Source organism: Camelus bactrianus, chromosome 12 (assembly GCF_048773025.1).
Source record: "Camelus bactrianus isolate YW-2024 breed Bactrian camel chromosome 12, ASM4877302v1, whole genome shotgun sequence".
NCBI classification, from domain to species: domain Eukaryota; kingdom Metazoa; phylum Chordata; class Mammalia; order Artiodactyla; family Camelidae; genus Camelus; species Camelus bactrianus.
Genome location: NC_133550.1, coordinates 61,325,041 through 61,346,599, shown reverse-complemented (window position 1 = coordinate 61,346,599; position 21,559 = coordinate 61,325,041). Strand labels below are relative to the sequence as shown.

General features: G+C 55.2%; 1 protein-coding gene across 5 annotated transcripts in view; it reads right to left on the bottom strand.

The window, feature by feature from the left end:
* TRIOBP (TRIO and F-actin binding protein) overlaps positions 1 to 21,559 on the bottom strand; it is a 55,272-nt gene that overhangs the window by 7,773 nt on the left and 25,940 nt on the right. For 2 of the 5 annotated variants that reach the window (XR_012510908.1, XM_074375521.1), the window contains exons 1-8: positions 17,107 to 17,295; positions 12,245 to 12,301; positions 9,553 to 9,621; positions 9,342 to 9,431; positions 8,851 to 8,960; positions 6,865 to 7,369; positions 6,100 to 6,210; positions 639 to 786 (exon numbers count right to left, since the gene is read on the bottom strand). Coding sequence is in view for 4 of the 5 variants with exons in the window: in XM_074375521.1 (XP_074231622.1) it covers positions 639 to 786; positions 6,100 to 6,210; positions 6,865 to 7,369; positions 8,851 to 8,960; positions 9,342 to 9,431; positions 9,553 to 9,621; positions 12,245 to 12,301; positions 17,107 to 17,280 (1,264 nt within the window). In the remaining variant the exon portion in view is untranslated. Of the gene's footprint in view, positions 1 to 638; positions 787 to 5,405; positions 5,963 to 6,099; positions 6,211 to 6,864; positions 7,370 to 8,850; positions 8,961 to 9,341; positions 9,432 to 9,552; positions 9,622 to 12,244; positions 12,302 to 17,106; positions 17,296 to 21,559 lie in introns of those variants that run through there. The other 3 variants (XM_074375523.1, XM_045520675.2, XM_074375522.1) reach the window with 3 other exon arrangements.

Genomic DNA, 21,559 nt, shown 5'->3' with positions numbered 1-21,559 from the left:
ATTTCTGATTTGGGAGAGCAGAGGGTAGGGTTCATGGTTTTGCAGTTAGAGCAGTTTGAGCTTCAGCTCCAACTTCCACCACCTCCAAGCTATGCCATCCAGGACAAGTCACTAACTAACCTCTCTGAGCCAGTTTCTCCACCTGTGAAACGGGGTCACTCCCTTGGGCACTGCAAAGACTAAGGGTGCTCATGTGGGTAATGGGGTTTGGTAAATGCTCACTCCTTTCCCTGCTCTCCTCGGTGAAGATGTGTGTGGAGCATGTAGAACAGCCCATGTGCCCAGTGAGACAGCACTCCTATGAGAGCAGAGTCTGTGGCTGAGCAGTCCCTCCCCAGCACGTGGCACAGGCCTGTGCGTGGAGCTGGAGCTCAGTGTGTGTGTGTGTGTGGCTTGAGGTGGGCCTCCCAGTAGCTGCAAGCCCCTGAGGGAGAGGAGTTACAACGCATGGTCTGTGTGTGTGGGTCTTTATTGCCTCGGTTTCCCCTTTGCAAGAAAGGTTAGAAGCCAGATCTAGGGGCTTGTGACCCCTCACCCCAAGTTTGGCACTGAGACTCTCACCTCTTAGTTAAAGGCCTCCCAAATCCAGTCAGGAGGAGCCTCCGTCCTGCTGTGCCGCTCCCGCCCAGGGTCCTCACCTGAGGCCGTGGCTGCTGTCTCCTCTGCCAGGAGCCACTCCTTCTCCTGCTGCAGTCGCTGCAGCTCCCGCTCGTGGTGCCGCTGCAGCTCCTCCATCACCTGCTGGTGCGAGGACTCCATCTCCGCCAGACTGCGCTCGCACGCCTCCTGCGGGCGGGAAGCCAGGACGTCATGGGGCTGCCCCCATTGCCTGGGTCAGTGGCCCTTTTCCAGCCTGAGGCAAGAAGCCTCAGGGGCAGGCCTGCCCTGGTCCAGGCTTCACCACCTCCCCCTAGACACTGGCACCATCAGCCTGTATCTCCCCCCACCATTCCCCATCCACAAACCTCACCCTGTCACTCTCCTACTTCAAATCCTTCTGAGCTTCCTCATCCCACAGAACCAAGTCCCTGCTCCAGTGTCTGACCCTGGTGGTCTCATCCCTGGCTCTCCCCCACCATGAAACCCCATAGTTATTAAAAAAAAAAAATTCAACAGCATGTTCACATCTCTGAGCTTTAGCTCATGTTATTCCCACTGCCTGGAACGTTCTTTTACAACTTTCTCTTCCTGGATAATTCACTTGGTCTGCAGCCCAGCTTAAATATCCCCCTAGCTCTGACTCTGGGCAGCCTCTCCCTTGCCTCCAAAGACTCTGCTTCTGCCAGATTGTAAGTTCCTCCAAAACAGGAAAGCTCTGATCCAGCTTGGAGTCCCCTGGGTCTGGGCCAGGGCCTGATCTGTGGCAGATGCTGAGTAAGTGAGCCGAAATTGATGACTATCACAAAACAGGGCTGTGTAGACAAGACTGACAAATTTTTAAATGACTGATAACACCCACTGCTGGGAGAGTCAGCTGCAACCGGGTGCGTGGAGGGCAGTTTGGCGGCATCATCAAAGTTTTAATGACTCTTTAACCTAGCAGGTCCACTCCTAGGAATGACCCCACAGAAAGTCACATGTGTACAAAGACTCTTGGACAAAGGTATTCTCTACAGTAAGGCTGGTAACAGATGAAAACTGGAAATAATCTAAATGTGTAACAGGGAAACCCTGAAATAAATTATGGGATCAAGCTTTACAAAGGATCCAGGCAGCTGTGAAAGGACAGCACTGCCCACGTGGACTGCTGCGGAAAGGTGTCCCAAAAGTTAGGTGATGAAAGCTGGTTTCTGACAACATGCATGATGTAGCCTCAGTCATGGAAACAAAACACGTAGAGCCACAGGTCTGAGTGCGCACATGTAAAAACACAGGAAAAGGTAAGGAAGGACACTGCGGGAGGCAGAGCAATGGCCCCCAAAGACGTCTCGTCTACTCCCGGAACCTGCAAATGTATTACCTTTCACAGCCAAGGGGATAGAGGTTGCTAATCAGCTGACCTTAAAATAGGGAGATTATCCTAGATTATCCTCTGGGCCCAAAGTAATCACAGGGTCCCTGATTGTGGAAGAGGAGGCAGGAGAGCAGAGGGTGAGGGAGAAGGGACAACGGAAGGAGCTCAGTGTGATAGGAAGTGAGAAAGACTTGACTCTCCTCCACAGGCTTTGAAGATGAAGGAAGGGGCTGTGAGCCAAGGAACGCAGGCGGCCGCCAGAAACTGGAAAAGGTGAGGAAACGGAGCCTCCCCGGAGCCTACAGAAGGGAGCGCGGTCTTACAGATGCCTGGATATTAGCCAAGCGAGACTTGTGTTGGACTTCCACCCCACAAAACTGTGAGATGATAAATTTGTGTGATTTATGTTTGTGGTAATTCGTTACAGCTGCAACAGGAAACTATACAGATGTGCTCAAATGGTAACCAAGGGGACCCCTGGGGTTGGGAGCAGGCAGGGGAAGGAGGGTTTACATGTTTATTTCTAACTTTTTGATTTGTTTGAACTATTTTTGAAAATGTCAACATATTTCTTATACAATTAAAAAATATTTAAGATCATTAAAAAATGAAGGGGCCAAGGAAGAAACTGAGGTACAGAGGGCCAGATGAGAGACTGCATCCTCCCCCAGGCTACAGGGGCACCTCATGTCCGGTGAGGACTGACCCTTCACCTCTCCAGCAGCCACATCTGGAGGCTGCACAGGCCAGTCTGGGGGAAGGGTAAGGGCCAGGCCCCCTGGGTCTAGGTGTTCTGAGTGGTGGGCAGGGGACATCTGTCCCATTGGGCTTCTGTGCCTGTCCTCTGTCTGTCCCCCCATTTAGGTCAAGAGAACATGACTTTGGAGTTCCACAGACCGGGTCCTGGCTGTACCATGGAGTGAACTTGAACAAGCCCCTTCCTTCTCTCAGCCTCAATCTCCTCATCTGTAAAACAGACCCCATAAGACCAACTCACGAGGGTCCCTAAGGTAAGCCAGTGCCCACCTGTAATCATCCACCTGTAGATTTGGGCAATATGGGAGGTGGGGCTGCTGTTCTTAAAGAGCCAGATCAGGTTGGCAGACCCGGCAGCTAATAGGACGTCCGGAGGCTGATGAGGAAGGTAGGAACCAGCCCACGAGGAGGGGCTCCTAGAAGGCCAGGTGCTGCTCCCTCTGCCCTGCCTTCCCGAGGGCCACCTCTGACATGGATCCAAGTAGACAAAGAAGTGCCATGGCCCCTGCTGCAGGAGGCACTGACACCCCAGGGGGTAAAGCCCCAGGCCCCCCAGCTGCTGTCCTGTGGCAAGCACCACAGGCTGAAAGAGGGCTGCCCACTTGGCCTGAGATACCAGGCTGGGGGATCCCTCCCCGGCTGTCACCTCTCCAGGGTCCACTGACTCTCCAGTGGCCTCCTCCCAGGCCCGAAGGGGCGTAGACCTCAGTTCCTCTTCCCTGGGCCCCTCCCACCCCACCTTGGGCTCTGTTTCCCCGTTATGCCCTCCCACCCCCGATTCCACCGGCTCCCCTGCCCATCCCAACCTAACAGGAAGAAATGCTGACAGCTTGGGGTGCCCAGTGGGTGCCTGGGGACCAGAGAGCCTGGGTTGCAGGCACAGGTCTGGGTCTACCTCCAGCCTGAAGGTCTCGCTTCCTCTCTGGGCCTCAGCTTCCCCAGCTATAAGCCGAGAAGTTAGAGCAGCACTTTTCAAACTTCATTTTAGTGACAGAAAGTTTCTTCCAGTGGGAATCTAATGCACGTTCCAAGAGTAAAATGGACAAAGACGGAGGTGCTCTGGTTACCGGTGGCTGTGGAGGGACCTGCACAGAAAGGCAGCCCCTGGGGAGTCCAAGGGCTCCACAGAGCAGTCTGAAGCCTCTGCAGGGGTCTCTGAGGTCCCCAGATACCTCAGGTGGTGGAGTTGTCCAGAAATGCCCCACTTTCCTCCAGCCTCAAAGGAGCCTTGACAACACGAGGCCCTCCCTTCCCCCTTCCCCATGGCAGGTGACCCCCAAGTGAGCCATCCACATCACACCCCAACTCCCCGTGGCCCTGGTCTCCCTTCAGCTGAACATTCCATCAACCACTCAGCCCCAGATGGTCCGTGGCCTTGCATGGCAGGCCCAGCTCCCAGCCAGCTCCCCTCTGCCTTCCTCAGGGCAGTGGCCCAGCCTTAACTTCTCCTCCCTCCACACACCCTCCTACATCCCTCTCCCCCTCAGCCATCATCCTAGCTCCTGACACTGGTCCTGACCCCTCCCAAGCCCCCTCCCCTCCAACCCCACCTTCCCAATGTCGCTGTCAGACCCCAAACCTCCTCAGGTAGGTGGGACAAGATCCCAGCTCCTCGGCTTGGCACTGAGGGTCTCCATGATGGGCACCCACTGGCCCGCCACCTCCTGCTGCAGCCCACACCACCACCCACAGCAACAGTCAGCTCAGCGCCACCCTAGGAAGCCTTTCTGAGAGCCCCTCGCCCCCTTGGAACTTCTAGAAGGCCCTCCTGCCCAGAGCCTGAGATCCCAGCATTTCTTCTTGCTTCAGACAAGGATGTGCTGATCAGAGGCCGCCGACTGTCAAATTTTTAGGAATTTTGTGGCGCAGTTATTAAGCACAGCCATTATTAGAAATTATATAAACTTAAATTAGTTACATTAAAAACAAAGCTGATACTCAAAATTCATCACCTCCTAATTATTTCACTGCATTTTATTATTTGCTGTGCTTTGAGGTTATTTACATCTTCTGTATCTGCAGGTGGAAACACTGTATATCGGCGGACACACAGCTTCCCAATGCCGCATTCAGTGCATCAGCCAGGGTGGGAGTATTTACACTGTGGAAATCGGTAAACTTTACACATCAGGGCTTGATTTATTGTTTTGTTGATTGTCCAGACTTAAGCAAGTGATGAAAAAAAAGCTAATAATGCAGGGGGGAGAGTGTAGCTCAGTGGTAGGGCATGTGGTTAGCGTGCATGAGGTCCTGGATTCAATCCCCAGTACCTCCATTAAAAAAATCAATCAATCAATCAATCAATCAATTTTTAAAAGCCTAATTACCCGCCCCCGCAAAACCACAAAAACCAAAAGCTAACAATGCTTACAGTATAGATAAACTTCAAAGTGTGCCTGATCTATGACTGTCATGTTGTACAAGAACAAAAACATGAGAAATGTTTCTAATAGAATATTCTCGAATTTTCTCAACAGAAAACTATCCTCTAATTTGGCCAAGAAGCTGCTCATGATATTGACCAAGTAAAAGTTTGACATATGTCTTGTCGTCTTGCTCATTAACACCAACAAAAATGCCAACCAACGTTCAGGTTAGAACGACACTCGTTTGTCAATAAGCTGTGGATACCAGCATTCAGAAGGATCAATGAAAGTATTCTGAGAAAAATCAATTTGCTATCTGGAATTCACAATAAAAAGCATTGTGTATTTTTTATTTGTAAGTTGCACACCAAACAGCCTTTATACCAGTAAGATTTACAGCAAACATATGTAAGTGTGTACCCAGACACATTTTTTTCTGGACAGCTAGTTGTCCCAGTCATGACAATAGAAGTGTCACTGGGCATGGCCAAATGTCCCCAGGGGAACAAAATCAGCTGTCTTGGGCAGACCATGTGTCCCCTGAGGGCCACTGGGAGCATCCATGTCCCGCAGACCACCTTGTGCAGGGCCTTGGCCTGGCAGGCCTGGGCAGGATTTCCCTTGTTTAGGGAGCGACTCCCAGGGGCCTGCCCACTGGGGATCCCACTCTCCACTAGGTCCCCCATTACCTCAGAGTGGTACAGGAGAAGGGGTCTAAGTACAGAGGATCACATGGGGGCTCACACACAGGCTCTGCAGTCACCCGGACCCGAGCTCAAATCCCACCTTGGACATCTGCAGGCCGGTTGACCTCGGGCAAGTCACATAAAGTCTCATAGCTCAGTGGCCTTGTCTGTAAAATGGGCACAGTGCTTATGTCCGCCCGCTGGGGAGATTAAATGAGATGGTGCATGTCAAATGCCTCACACAGGTTCCAATATACACGAAGGGCTCCCAAAATTCTTAAAACGTGGCAACCAGAAACCTGCCCCCATCCCCCACCAAACAGCTCCTTGGTCTTACCTGTGAGATGTAGCCTGGGGGGATGTGGCCATCCTCCTGGGACTTGGGTGGACCCTGAGGAGCCTCCCCTTGGAGACGCCATACCTCCAGCTGGGCCCGGAGAGACTGGACCTGTGAGGGGAGAAGGCGAGGCCAGTGAGGGCCGGGAAGCGAGGATGGAGCTGGTTGAAGGCTGTGAGGAGCTTTGGGTTTGAGACAGAAAAGTGGTCCTGGTGTCGAGATGCAGGCAATGGGGACATTCCAGCTGCTTCCAAGATGGCCAGGTCAGCGACCCAGAGAGCTTAGGCCCAGAGAAGGCTAGACAGGGTTGGGAGAAGGACACCGTGGTCACCGATATTTACCACATTATGCAGGTGGGGGAAACGTCTTGGAGTCTGTTTCCCATCAGTAAAACAGTGATCAGGTCTATCCTATGGGATCATGAGACTGCTGTGAGGACTACATGAGCTAATGTAGGTAAAGAGAGCCGGGGACAAGGTTTGGTACACAGAAGATGCTCAATAAATGTCTCTCCCTTCTCTTCCTTCTTCCCTTCTCTGTGGTTGCTGAGGACAGAACTAAGATGGAAAAAAGAAAAAAACAAAAAACAAAAAGCCCAGGAAAGAAGACTCTTTTTCACAGTTCACAGGGAGCCTGAGGTGTTAGGATCAGGGGTGAGCTCCCCATCACTGCAGGTACGCAAGATATATGCCACAGAGTGACTACAGGGATGAGGGGGTATTGGTGGGGGTACGGGGGCTCCCAGAGGCCAGCCCTGATGCATACCTCCTTCTCCAGCACCTCGTGACTGTCACTTGGGGGCCCCCGGCGCTCCCCACAGCCTTGATTGAGCAGGGCAGTGAGAGGCACCCGCTTGTTCTCACGCAGGGGCAGCTTCTCCAGTTCCTGCCACTTCTTCTCGATCTCCTCGCTGAGCCGGCTCTGCTGGTCCTCGGTCAGGGGGGCGCCCAGGCCCCGGCGTGGACCCTCACCCGCCGGTGTCTCTGTGGCCCTGCTGTCTGTGGCCTCGAACCACTTGCGTCGCTCCTCGGAACGCTGGGCCAGGTCCCGCTCCAGCTCTTCCTGCTTGGCTGGGCGGTCGAGAGTGCGGGCTGGGGTGCGGGCCCGCTGCGGGGAGCTCTGAGTCAGCGGGGAGAGCTCCACGTAGTCCAGCGACTGCCGCTGCCCATCCGCCTTCCGGGGGCCACCCCCCCGCTGCTCCCCCGCCTTCAGGGAGCCCTTTGGGGTGCCGTAGCTGTGCAGTGTGTTCTCCTTATTGCAGTCCGAGAGCCTAGGGGGCCAGCAGAGCCACGTCAGGTGGGACCTGGCCCGCTCAGTCCCAAAACAAGCACTTCCAGAGTGCTACCCATGTGTCGGGGCCTGGGGATAGACCCCCGTGGAGAAAGTAGGTTAGAACCGGAGCTTCATCATTAACATGGGAACCATCCTAGTACCGCCACTTACCAGCAGAGGGAACAGGGTACCTGGCCTCCCTCTCTGAGCCTCAGTCACCTTATCTGTAATATGGGACAACAATGCCACTCACAGGATGGACCTGAGGACCAGGTGAGCAAATGTGTGCAAAGCAACCAGGAAACCCTTTGCAAATGGTGATCGAAGCATTAGTATTCAGCGTATGGTGTGAGACAGGGCCCTGGGTTCAAGAGGCTCACAGTGGAACAGAGGAGGTGCCCACTGTCACTGCTGATGAGGTGACCAGTGGCCTCTGGGTGCATATGGCACAGCCTATGTAGACTTGTCACGACGGTGGCAGTTATCTTCTCCCAGAGCAATACTGGGGACATGGTTACCTAGCCAAAAACTAAAGCGTCCCTTGCAGCTATGCGCGGCCATATGACACCCTGCCTGGTGGGTGTGAGAGGTGGCACTCTTTAAAGGACCAGTTGTGCCCTGGCCTGGCTCCTGGCTGGGACCCCATGAGAGCACTGGCAGTCCTCTGGCCCAGGGGCGAAGCTGTGGGCTATAGGCAGGTCTTGGCTGTACACTGGACAGTTTGGGAGCGAGAAATAAACTTCTCCCTGTTTAAACCCACATTTGGGGTTTCTTTGTTAGAGCAGCAGAGCCAATATACTAAACAATAGTCCAGCTGAACAGAGGTTGAGAATTCACAAAGGGCCTCCACGCACATGCTCACACGACACCAGGAGTTGACAGATGAGGAATCTGAAACTCAGACCAGACAGTAACTGGCCTGAGGCTGAACAGCCAGGGTGTGGCCAGGTGAGGGGACTTACACTCAGCACCCCTCAACGCCACGCCTCCATTCCTGCTGCCCAGCAGCCACAAGTCCTGGCCCCCATGAGCGTCTGGGGTTTGTACTGTGTGGGGTTCTACCAGCAGGTCACTGGGCCCTGCTGCCCCTCTGCCCACACTGACCTCCAGGGGGAGTGAGCTCTCCACCCAGACAACTCAGCCACTCTCCCTAATTCAGACTGAGACCCAGCTCCCACAGCAGAGAGACAATCAGCCACCTCACAGGGCCTTTGACTCATCGCATCTTCAAAGAGCTGAGGCCTCTCCCTACCCTTTCAGGATGCAGAGGGATATAAAGGGACAAGAGTCAAACCTTGATGCCACAATGTATTTCTGGATGGGTGCCAAGAATGCCCACTGACCTCTCCCTATTTTCTTGGTAGAGAAACTGAGGCCTAGAAAGTATAGCCACAAGGCCCTCAGGTGAGTCCCAGAAAGCTTCTCAGGGATGCAGGGATAAATGCCTCCCCCAAGGCCCCAGTCCAGCCCAGCACATACTTGGTGACATCTGGGGCTGAGGTTGGACGCACAGTCTTCCTCAGAGCCTCAATCCAGTTCCTCCGGATGCCCGAGGTCATGGCCGACAAGGTATAGACAGCATCTTTGGTCTGCAAGTCCACCCCACAGGTAGGTTGCCACCTGGCCAGCCCCACAGCTCTCCACCCCACTATGGACCCCAGGGATGTGCCCTTCCTTCCCAGGCGGGTATCTAAGGTCTTGCATCTGGAGGAAAGCGGGAGATGCAAAATCTCCCCTCCACTAGCCTTGGAAGAGCCCCGTGTGCTCCAAGATCTCTCCAACATTTAAACCGCCCTGCCAGTGATATCCGGGATCACCCCAGATGTGCTAAGTGTTGGCAGCAGAGCTTCTGACTGGCTCTGAGGATGGGGTCTCTGGGTAAATGAGTGACAGGAACCAGTCTGGTGAACCATGCTCCACCCTAACACCTCCTCTGGGGGCCCTCCAGACATGTCGTCCCCCAGCCTCACGTGGATCTGGAAGCCATAGTTGCGCTGCACTGCGTACTCGGTGACGTCCGTGCAGGAGCGCAGGTCAATCTCACCGTCCAGCTCATCAGCCTGCAGTAAAAATGCTCATGATGGTCCATGACCTTCGGTGACCCACCTGAGCCCCTCAAGCCCCCCACAGGGTCCCCCAGCATCTGATGGGGGCAGGAGCCCTCCCACCTTGTTGTCTCACCTCCTCAGCAGTGGAATCTCTGTAGTACTTGAGGCTTGAATCGGTCAGCACAAACCAGTGCTTCTTCCACTGTGAAGGAGAGACGGTGGTGAGCAGGGGAATGAGTTTGTCTGTGAGCTATTCTGCGGGTGTCCTGGGCACTGCCAGGTCAACTACTCTGCTCACAGCAGGGGCCTGGCACCCTCATCTGCCCTGCTGAGGGGCAGGGGGCAAGGGACAGAGGACAGTGCAGAGTCACAAAATCCACATATGAAGTTAGCCCCTCCATTTCTTCTCCAAGCCTCAGGAGCAGCATCTGTGAAATGGGTCAGCTTCTTCTCAGTAACCACACCCTCCCTTTCTTCCTGGGAGCCCTTCTCTGATTTGTTGATACTTCCATATGCTTCCTGATCCTTTTTGCCAAGATCACCAAAGCTCCTACAAGCAAATCCAGGGCAGTCCAGGAAGGGGTTGTGACCTGTGTGAGGTCATTTGCCTAGCAATTCAGGGACCAGAACTTCAGGTCTTTTTCCATACTCTGCCCCTGAATCAATCACCTCAGTGGCCAAGGACAAGTCTCCCAGAAAGCAGGACTGGAAGGGGGGCCAGGGAGAAGCTGGTCATATATTCTGTTTCTTGCTCTAGGTGCTGGTTATATACACGCTCAGCTGTGAGAACGCACTATCTGTATATTTATGATGCGGTCGCCTTTCTGAGTGCTCCTCTCTGCTCCAACTGGGGTTAGGCTGGCAGAACACATACTAGAGGGTGGGGGCATCAGAGCAGCCTCATCTGAAAGTGCCAAGCTCAGCCCACCTCTGGGTTTCTGGCCATTCACCGGAATGCCAGTCGAGGTCCACCCACTGCCAGGGTCAGTGCATGTCACCCAGTCCCTGGTCCTCCTGGGGCTCCCCTACATCACCAAGCCCAATCCATACTGTTTGTTATTTCAAGTGCTTAGTTTTCTTTCCTCAAGAAGATGGTAAGTTTTCAAGGATGTGCAAGGAGGATACTTTCTACTTCTTTTCACACTGCCTCCCTGAAGACAGAATTTTAGCATCAAAGAGACCAAAGTTACAACTATTTTATCCTTTGCTAACTGTGTGTCTTCAGTCAAGTGTCTCGACCTCTCTGAGCTTCAGTTTTCTGACTTGTAAAGGAAAGCTAATAAGAAGTCCCTAAGCTTCCTAGTGAGGTCAGAAATTCCTAACTCTTCCCGGAATGTCTCTCCCGGCACTTGGCATAAGATCAGGCACTAGGTTGTTGGGGATTGTTCTGAGAGGCTGGCCCTCTTAGAATGACCTTGCTCTTCCTGAGTGGCCCAAGTTACTGCTCAGGACCTCAACTGTCTCTCTGTAAAGCAGGGCATGGGTTCTGTGCCAAATGATCTATTTGGCCCTTCCAGGCCTAGTCTATGACTGCCTGAGATGGCAGCTGGATGGAAATCCAGGGGCCTCACGTGCCCTGAGTTCTAGGCCTGGGTTTGCTCAAGGTGCTGCTAGGCCTGGAAGAGATCAAAGCCCCTGTGGGCCTGTCTCCTGTCTGTGCAACCAAGGGATTGGGCTGGCTGAACTCCCAGGGCCCCTCCACCTCGGACATTCCAAAATCCTGTGAAAGAGAATGAGTAACGGCCAGTTCTGGGTGGAGCCCATAATCTCTGCCCTCCAGAGACCCTGGGTGGGGAGGCTGAGAAGGGTCACTGGCGGGGTTCCCGGCCTTGTGTGAGGCTGGAGCTCAGCCACCAGAGGACTGGCGAGCAGGCAGCGGGTACGGAAGGCCGTGGGCTGGAGGGAATAAAGCATGTGGGGAGGAAACACAATGAGATTCCCTTTGGCTCCGAGCCCTCCTCGGCATGCGGGCTGCATGCAGACCCAAGCTGCGGGCGCATGCAGGACCCAGGCAGGGTGATGTCCTCTCCCAGGCTGAGCGGGCAGGAAGCCAGCTCCAGCTCCAGCCTGGCAGGCAGAAGGGTAGAGCCGGTGAAAGGCTACTGTCCCTTCTGATTCTAAAGATGCACACATTAGAGAAAGGGAAGGGTTATTAGCTGAGGCCCAAGTAGGCACTGGGGGCTCTGTGGGACACTTAACATGCTTGACCTTTGTGACTCTGTTATCCCCCCTGGAAAGAACTATCATTATCCAGAATGCCCATTTCACAGATGTGGCCACCGAGGTCAGAGGCACTGTGACTCGACCAGTGGGGCCCCAAGTTGGTGAGACTTCAAGAAATGTGCTCTGAAGCCCACTCCCAGGGTTGAGGGGAGCTGCATGGCTGAGTCTTTGGAAATCTGCATGGCTGAGTACCTGCTTCAGGTCAGGTGATCTCTGTGAACCCTTCCATCCCAGACCCTTGGATACTCAGCCAGGGTTGTCAAGAGGCGGGAGGGCAAGAGGCTCTTGGTGAGAGGAGGGGATGGGGTGTGGGGCGTGAAGGGCCAGGAGGCCTCCAACTCTGGTGACCTTTACATACTGCAGACTGCTTCAAGAGTCTGAGATGCCCTCCCACCCTCACAGGCCGAGGCCTTCTTTCCAATTGGACAAGAAATATCCCGCCCTCACTCCGGCCTCCATCTTGGACTCCCTCCACCCAGAAGTCAGAGTCTCTAGAAGGCTAGACAGGCCAGGGAAGCAGCTCAGCCACGGACCGCCCCCAGGAGCCTCCAGAGCACTGCAGAAAGCCACACTGCCCCCGACCCCGGTGTCAGCCCTCCTACCTCTCCAGGCTCGTCCAAGATAGACATCCATCCCTTCTTGAAGTTGAGCAGATCGGGCTATGGGGAGATGAGGGGGCAGATGAGTCAGGCCCTGTGGAGAACCGGGCCTGGGGAGGCAGGGCTGCTGCCCATCCTGCCCCCTGCCCCTGAGGCCTGAAAGACTGAGGTCCTGGGAAGCCAGGAGAGAGGGCTGATGAGGCCCAGGCGGCCCACAAGAAAATGCCTTAATGCTACTACCCACCCACAACCCACTCAACCTCCCATGGTCCAACCAGCCTGCCCTTCCCTCGTCTCCTAGAGACCCTGAAAGATGGAGCCAGGCCCAGGCTACAGTCAGAGACCCTCTGGTCCCCCCTAGATCTATGGAAGGGGAGGTGGTACCTCTGTCCTGGCAAGGCCTACCTGCTGGGTGCTGCTCAGGGGAGCACGGCCCTGGGATCGGGGGGCTCCCAGCTGTAGCATATTCCCCAAGGGTCTGTGAGCTAGGACCCCCCCACCTAGCCCTAGATGACAAAGCTGCTCATCCGGGCCTTTTCTCTGGCCAGGCCTATATGGTAGGTGCCAGCCATAGACCCTCCTTGGCTGCTGGGGAGACCTCTCTCTTGTCTAAGTCCCAGTCCCCCTACAGAGTCTCATCTCCTGCCCACTGGCAGGGAGAGCAGGGCAGACCAGGCTCCAGGGCAGGCAGGAGGCGGCCACCTGTTGCCATGGCTCTGAGCCCACCTATCAGCGGCTGCATTGCAGCCTCACCAGGCCAAGGTGTCTGGTTGCGTGGAGGGAGCGGGTGGCACGGCTAGGTGGGGTGGGCGGCGACAACGATGGCAGCTGGAAACCTGGAAACTGGAGCCACCTGACTTGGCCACCTCCCCTGACCTGCCTTCCTCTCAGGGAGCCCCATTTTCCTCTTCCTCAGGTGGAGGAAGAGGCCTGAGAGGGACAGGGCCAGCAGCCTATACATCCTGAGCCATCCCTAGCCATGGCCTTGGGACCGAGGCCCCTGGATCTCAGCAGGCCAGCAGCCCTACCCGGTGTCACAGCCCCTCCCTGCATATCTGCCTGAGGGAAGGGGCACGGGCTCTGCTCAGAACTGGGAAACCCCGGGCTGGGTTCACCTCCTCTGCTCTCTGTTCTACCCCACCCTGTTCCTCACATGTTGTGGAAGCTGTCCTGGGTGGTTCCAAGCTAAGACTGAAGACCGGTAGCCATGCTCAGGGTCACCAAGTCACCTGGGTCTGCGTGCAGACTGGGACCTCCTGGGGCCCCATGGTCCAGCATGCTGTGGCCCCAAGGAAAACCTGCTGAATAAATATCCACCTTCCTCAATGTCCCTGGTCTAAATTCCTGTGCCTTGGGGTCAGTTCCTGCCCCATCCCCAGCCCTGAGGAGTCAGGCTTTCTGGAATGGACCATGGAGCTGGCATCACAGTGCTGACCCAGGGGACAGCCCCTAGGAAGGACGAGCAGATGACCCAGCCAACTGGAATGAACCGAGCTGGGGCTGGATCAGTCCTGGGCTTCCAGAGGCTGAGGAAGGGCTCCTCAGCAGGAATGACAGGCTGGGACCCCAAGGGCTGCCTGGGAAGTGGGGTCACCACGACCTTCCTAAGTCACATCCCTGAGCCCCACTGCCTCCTGCGGCAAACGATGGGGGGGCCCTGCCCTCCCCCAAGTTCTATGAGAGAACCAAACGGGCCACACATAGATATGTTAGTACACACACCCCACACAACACGTCCCCATGGAGACCTTGGGGAGGGGAGGCCACCAATGTGTTTTTAAACCCACTGGCAGGAGACGTCCTACTGTTACCTGGGAACCCCCGCCAGGAGTCAGAAGTTCTGATAACGAAAATCTCTCCTGCTCACCTTCACACGTGGCTCCGCAGGCCCAGGCACCTCTCCTCCGCCTGCAGGAAGCTCCCTTTCTCCTTTTTCCCTTCCCGAGCACTGACAGGTCCTCACAGTGGGCCCTCCTTCTTTTGGCCACATGTGAGCACTGCCTCCTGCTCACCTAGACCAGTGACACAGCCTCTTATAAGCACACTCCAGTCAGGGGACCCACTCAAAAAGGCCTAGAGTCACAGGCCTGCCTAAAACCTCCAGGGACAGCCCCAGGTGGAACAAGGTCCAGCTGCCTTGGGATGGCCGACCCCTGCTTAGGAGGCCCCATGTTTATGTCACCACACATCCTCTCTGATCCCCAACACATCAGGACTCGGGGCCTCTACGCACGCCTGTGTCCTTTGCTTGAAATGCCAGGCTTCCTCCTCCTTTGATGAGGCAAACCCCTTCTCGTGCCTTAAGATCCAGTTTAATTGCCAAATCTGCGGCCCCTTTCCCAGTACACACCACACACCACACCGGACGACCTCCCACCGCCTCTGCCGCATCTGTGATTATCTTGAAGCCATTTATTTATCCCTTGCAGGCTAGACTAGCAGCAACTCGGTCAGGGACATGTGCTGTTCACCCTCCAGGACCCAAGGACTCAGGGAACAGTTGTAGAAATTTCTTTCTTTCCTTCTTTCTCTTTTCTTTCTTTCCCTCTTTCTCTCTCTCTCTTTCTTCTTCTTTTACTTTCCTTTTCTCTTTTTTTTTTTCAGCACTAGGCATTGTTCTAGGTTCTATGCCAAGAATTCAGCCATGAACAGTGGCCCCTGCCCTGGTGGAACTCAGGATAGAGACAGACAATAAACAAGTGAACAGGTATATAATTTGATGCCAGGCAGCGGCTGGGGAATGAAGCTCCAGGAACAAGGCTGCAGCCAGCCAGCTAAGGTAAAAGGAGGTGGAGCAGATCCTGACTCCAGGCCCAGCTTCCTAAAGCCTCTAAGCATTTATCCATTCATGGCACCTTTGCCACTTGCTCAGGTACAGATCCCTGAGGCCAGGGAGATGGGGCCAGGAGAAAGGAAAAGTGTGTGAAGAAAAAATAGGAAGGACACCAGCCTGGAGCTGGCTCAGGTCTGAAGGCAGCCAGGATGAACCCAGCAAACACTGTCAAAGGTGATCGTGAGCCTCCTCTCTGCTCGAAAACCTTTCATGGCTCCCCAGTGCTCCTGATAAAAGCTCAAGCTGCTTTTCCTGGCTTTAAGGCCCTCCTTCCCAAGTCCCTTCTCTATATTCTCACCACTCAATTCCCCAAACATGGCCACCAGCCTCTGTCCACACTGTCCCCTCCCCAGTCCATCTCCACCCGACAAAGTCCTACAGTCACAGGAGGACGTTTCCCTCTGGAGGCCCCCTCCCACCAGCAGGGATGCGCTACCTTCCTCCAAGCACCCCTTCGTGCTGCTTCTAGCAGCCTTACCCTTTTTCAGCATGTGCTTCCCCAGCAAAGGCAACTGTGTACATTTCTTATCTCATCCTGAGAGAAAACTGGGACAGCCCTGGTTACAAATTCTGGCTCAGCCAGGTCCCAGCTGTGTCACCTGGGGCATGTGACTTCACCTCCCTACACCTCATCTGTTAGATGGAGAGTTTCCATCAGCCTTCAAGGTTCTACACTGATAATGTGAAAGCACCCAGTTCTGAGCCTGGCAGGCACCCAGTCGGCAAGGCAACCACTGCCCTGCCCCCACTGGCCTGGGGAGGGGAGGCCAGGACACTGACTCAGCTCCTCCCCCCCACATCCCTCTCTACTCCAACAGGGGAGGCTGCTGACGACAGGAAGGGCCAGCAGAGAGGTGGCAGGATGTGCAGAGGCTGAGGAAGTCCAGGCAGTGACCAGGTCATCACACTCATGGGGGCAGGGGCCCCTTGTGCAAACCACTCCCCACTCCATCAGCCCAGCCCACTCCTCCTCAGGGTCTCCACTCAGTTGAAGAAAGGGGACACGTGCCTGTGCACACACACCCTGCTCAACTCCCCAACCCTCCTCACCAGGCTGTCAGAGCCTCCCTCAGGCATTTGCCAGAAACCAAAAGCAGTCCTGCCACTCCCTTCCAGAACCTCACAGTCAAGGGGCCAGACTGACTTGGAAAAGGGCTACTCCTTCCCTTATACTCAGGGTCATCTCTGGCAACAAACCAATGCCCCTCATCAAGCCTCACTTTATCCCACTGTGAAATGGGGATAATGGTGAACTCAGCGCAATGTGATAATTAAGACTAACAGAGCTCATACTAATAGAGCTTGGGTAGGGCTCATCCCCAAGAGAAAGATAAATCCCTGCTATCATGTCCCCCACTTCCAATGCCCCACCCAAGGTCCCAGCGCCACTGCGAAGTGGTAAGCCCAGCCTGGGAGAACATGGTATACTGCTGTTTCAGAAGTGTCAGGACGGGCTCCGGACAGGGTGGGACGGGGCGGCCTTTTATCATTCACCCAAACTCCGACCAAGCCCACACCAGCGGGCAGCCTTCCCAGGCCCGGATCAGCGCGACCCATTAGAACCAGGGAGAGCCTCTCCAGCCCCCGGCAGGATCCAGACCGAGGCCAGGCCCATCTCCGCTCCTTCTGTGACCCAGAAACTTGGGAGACCCTACGGATCTGGCAGCTGGGGGGAATCATCAGGTTTTCACTAAGGGGGACTGGAGGGGATATGGGAAAGGGCCACCCCGAATCCGTCTGTGATTGGTCCCGCTAAAGTGAGGGGGTGGTGCCTGGGACCGAGAGTTCCCATCACCTCTCAGGTCACCTGGGCTCCTGGCCCGGAAAGGTGAGGAGGCCGGGGGAAGGTGAGGCAGGACGGCCGGCCCGTGCCGCTGGGGTCGCCCTGTCTTCCAGCCGAGACCTTCTCTCGCCTCCGGGAAGTGAGGAGGGGACTGCCCAGGAGGGGAGCGGCTCGGCTTGGCTCCGGCTGGGGCCATAGCTCTCATCCCGGCCTGGGGCGCAGAGGGGCTGCCCCCCGGGGGGCACTCACCGTCATGGCGGCACCCCGGGGCGGCGGGAGCAGGAGGCAGGAAGGTGGAAAGGGCTCTCGGGCCGGGTTCAGCGGCGCGGGAATCCCGCAGCCGCCGCCCCTCTCGGCCGCCCGCCGCCGCTCCTCCGGCCCTTCCCTTCCCCGGCGCTGTCCCGGCCCCTTCCATCCGCCCATAAAACTTTTTTTTTTCAAACTTCCTGGGAGGATCCGGGCGGGCCAATGGGCGGCGAGGAAGCCGGGACAAACAGCGGCGGGGGCCGCGGACGGGCCAATGGGAACGCTGGAGGGGCAGAGGGCGGAGCCTGCCGCGACGGGACGGGTGAGCGGGGGCGGTCCCGGCGGGCGGATGGGGGTGGAGGGAAGGGGAGGCAGGCCAAGCTCTGGCCTCCGGCGCTCTGGGAGGAAGGAAGGGCCCAGTGTGCAGGTGACTCGGTCGGGCCTCGGCGCGGGAGTGCGGGGTGGGGGCGGCCGGGCGTGGCACCCTCGTCGCCCAGCTACGGCTCCCCGCCCCAGCCTCCAGCCTCCAGACGGGGCGATGGGTCCATTAGGGCTCGGCGCCTCGGTTTGATGGCTACATGGGTAAAGCACTCAGTAATACCAACTCAGTGGGTCCCGCCCGCCGAGCCCAGCTCATTAGCTGTGTAGTCGACTTTTGTCCTTACCATAGACCGATAGAGGGGGTTCTTGTCTCCATTTTACTAATGAGAAAATAGAGGCTCAGAGAGGTGAGCCAACTTGCCCAAGGTCACACAATAAGAAGAGACGGGATTCCTAGCACGTAATCGAAGCACAAAGAAAAGTTCTGGAATAGTAGGGCCTTCTCTAAATGCCCCCTCCTCACAGGGGGTCTTTCCCTGCTTAAGAACTTCATTTTGGGTTCTTGGGTGTGGGCTACACCCGTTTCTTACTTTCCCAGAGCACTTGTTGGTTTGTAACAGGCCTTTTGCCTGGAGGAGCTCCCCTAAACCCACAGCTGAGGAGGGGCTGTGGTGGAATTTGTTGCTATATACATATGGTGGCTCATGGGGCATTGTGATTCAAACCTTGTGTTACCTTAAGCAGGTACTTAACCTCTTTATGCCTCAACTTTGCCCTCTGTAAAATGGGATAATGCTGTTATCTCACAGGGCTGCTGTCAGGATTAAATGTTAATTTAGGCAAAGCACCTAGAACAACCCCTTCATCCCTAGTTAGCTATCCTTAGGTAGGGGGGCAGGGGAGCTTGGAATAATTACCATTTCAATGATTCCACCATCTCAGTTTAGGGTTCAAAATTACTGCTGTCATGGGATGGGGAAGGTATAGCTCAAATGGCACGCACGAGGTCCGGGGTTCAATCCCCAATACCTCCTCTAAAAATAAACAATAAAGCCTAAAAAAAAAATTATTGCTGTCATGATTATAATTAGTATCGCCATTTCACAGATAAAGAAATGCAGGCCCAGGGAGCTGAAGTTTTCCTAGCATTTCCCACTGGAATTCTCTCCCCCACCCTGAGGAATGAGGCCAAGGGTTAAGTCCACCTTCCCCTGGACACTGGCCTTCTGGCATCCCCGTGCTGTGTTCCCACCCTACCCCTGTACCTCACTCAGGCATTTGGTCCTTGGGAGAATGAGTGAACAAACAGAAGACTTCATCTGCTACCAATGCCCTTGCCCAGTTGCATGGGCACCTGACAGTATCAGCCTCATTGCTGGTTTCCTGGCCTCTGGAACTCCCCTTCTAGTACCCTCAACACAGTGATCAGACCACTCCCCTGCTCAAAGTTCTCCAACCCTTCTCCAATGCTGATAGATACATTTTTGTGCCAGGCAGTCAGTGTCTGTTACCGTCTGGCCCCTGCCTGCTGTCCATCATTAGACACACACATTTCACATGCTAGGGAAATACTGGACTACTGGGAGTTTCCAGAATAAGCCAGGTCCTCTGTACTTCCCTAACTGCCGTGTCTGGAACACTTCCCTTCCTGTCCTCTTATGCCCCAACATATGCATACTTCAGTCTCTCCTTCCCCTCCCCACAAATATTTGTTTGCCTGGAAAATTCCTCCTCACCCTTCAAGTCTCAGTCCAAAGGAAGCCAAAGTGTCCCCAGCAGAGACTTAGAATCTCCTTGCCCGGGACTGCGACATTAACTCCCTGCCTAGGGCTCCCTGCACTCTCAACTCAAGTGAGGACCACACTGGGTTCTAATCAGCTATGTATCAGTGTCCTTTTACAAACTGTGAGCTCCTTGTGGGCAGGGCAGGGAAAGAGTGGTTTTTGTCTATATCTTGGAGGCCCACCCAGGGCCTCAGCCCATATCAGCTCCTTGATTGGATTAAGGAATGCGCAAATGAAGCAATGACTCACTTACTGCAGCTTGCCTTGGTAGGACAGAGATGGTACAGCCTCAGGGACCCAGGAGTGACTTCTTAAACAGAGCCACCAAACTTTGGGGTGATCCAGTCTCAAACTGTTACTCTATTGAAGATAACAATGTGAGGCTCAGAGAAGGGAGACAGTGGCCCAAAGCCACACAAGTTAGGGGCAGAGACAGAACTCAAGCCCAGGCTTCCTGGCTCTTGACATTGGACTAATTTCACTCTCCAGCCCAAGGGATGTTTGAAACTGCTCTAAGTAACTGTCTGGAGGCTCCACTGCAGTTCCATCTCTCAGCTCCTGATTTTCCTCATTCCTAGATGAGAGAACAGCCGCAAACTCATTGACCTCAGTTGCCACATCTGTCTAATGGGAAAATCCGTGGAGATTCTAAGGGCTGCAAGGAGGACTCAGCAAGATAAGGATGCACAGAGGTGGCGGGGGGGGGGGCGGTGCTCTGAGAACAGCCAGAACAGAGTTCAAATCTTAGCTCTCCCCCTTGTGAGATCTGGACAAGAGTTTCAGTTCCTCATCTATGAAATGGGTAGTATGAACCGTCTCTGGTACGCCTGGTGGTGAGGTGTCAATACCATCAGATATGCCACGCACTGAACACAGCTGAGCACACAGTAGATGCACAATAAATGCTGATTCTCATCACCACCATCATCATCCAAGAGTCCGTTTCCCTGTTTCTCTCCCCCTCCCTCCAACCAGGGACTTACCTGGCCCCTCCTGCCAGACCTGCTGTGTGTTCGTGACCTTTAGTTAGACTAATAAGTTTAATTCCCGCCCATGGCTCAAAGATACTGCCCTGCCCAGATAACCACGTTTGCCTGATTGCCCTTGTGCCTTAACTCCCAAAGAGCAGCAGAGAGGGAATTATGAAGTGGATGGAAGACTGTGTTTGGACGCCTGCCTCCGCCTCCCGCCATCACACCTCTGTGCATCCTGATTTCTCAGCCCTCCCTGCAGTCCTGATCGCCTCCATAGATTTTTCTCCATTAGACAGATGTGGCAACTGAGGCTTGTTGGGTTTGGCTGTAGCCATTCTCTTCTCCAAGAATGGGGGAAATCAGCAAGAGGTTGGCTCCTCTAAACCCTAGCTATGTGACCTCGGGCAGGTCAACCTCACCTCCCTGAGTCTCTGTCTCTGTCCTCTGTAGAATGGGCATACAGCCTAGTGCTGGACCCCAAACCAATGAGGGTATGAGAGTCAGCCTGTCACTGAGAGCAGAGACCCCACAATCCAGGCTGTGGCCCCTGGAGAAGGCCAGGCCTCTTCCCTCCCACCGTGAAGTGGGGCAGGAGAGAGCTAGTCACAGCTGCCTCCCCTCCCTGCCCTTGAGGAAACCCTGAACCAGAGGCCTGAGTGTTTACAGCCCTCTCTGGGCAGGGGATAGGTTACGTAATGCCAGATGTTTGTACAACTGGCTCAGGCCCAGGTCTGAGACACACTTTGCAATCCCAGAGCCCCTCGCAGGCCCTCCCTCCCTCTCCCCTTCCCCCTCAGCAAGGCTCCCCTTGGCCTATTTGCTGATAGGGAGCTTTCAGCTGTGCAGATTATTCAATCATCCCTCACCCCAAAAGCTGAAAACAGTCCAGCCCGGTCCTGAGGTGGGATGTCCCACTGACTTGCAGAGACCACAGGAGCTCAGGGCTCTGCTTCCATCTCTCCTTTCTCCTGTGGGGGCCCCAAATCCTTCCCTCTCAGCGCCTACTCTCTCTTCTTTGACTAATACCAGCCTCTTCCCTCCCCTCCCCTTCTCTCCCCACCCTTATCCACCCGCCCCCGCCCCACTGGAGCCATCCTACCCTTTGCCACCTGAGGACCCCCAGAGACAGCAGGAACGGATTGAACAGCGTGGGACGGTCCCCGGGCATCCGCCATGAGGTCACCAGTCGGCCCTTGAGCGGGCTCCCAGCCTTGCCCTCTGCTGGCCTCTTGTCTGCCTGTCAAACAGGGTCCAGAGTTGGCCCCCAGGTACCTTTGATGGGAGGGGGGAGTCCCTGACGACAGCCCCCCATCCACGCTGCCATGCCCACCTCAAAGGCCCAGGGTTCCCATCTTTCTCCTCTCCCAGAGCTGTCGA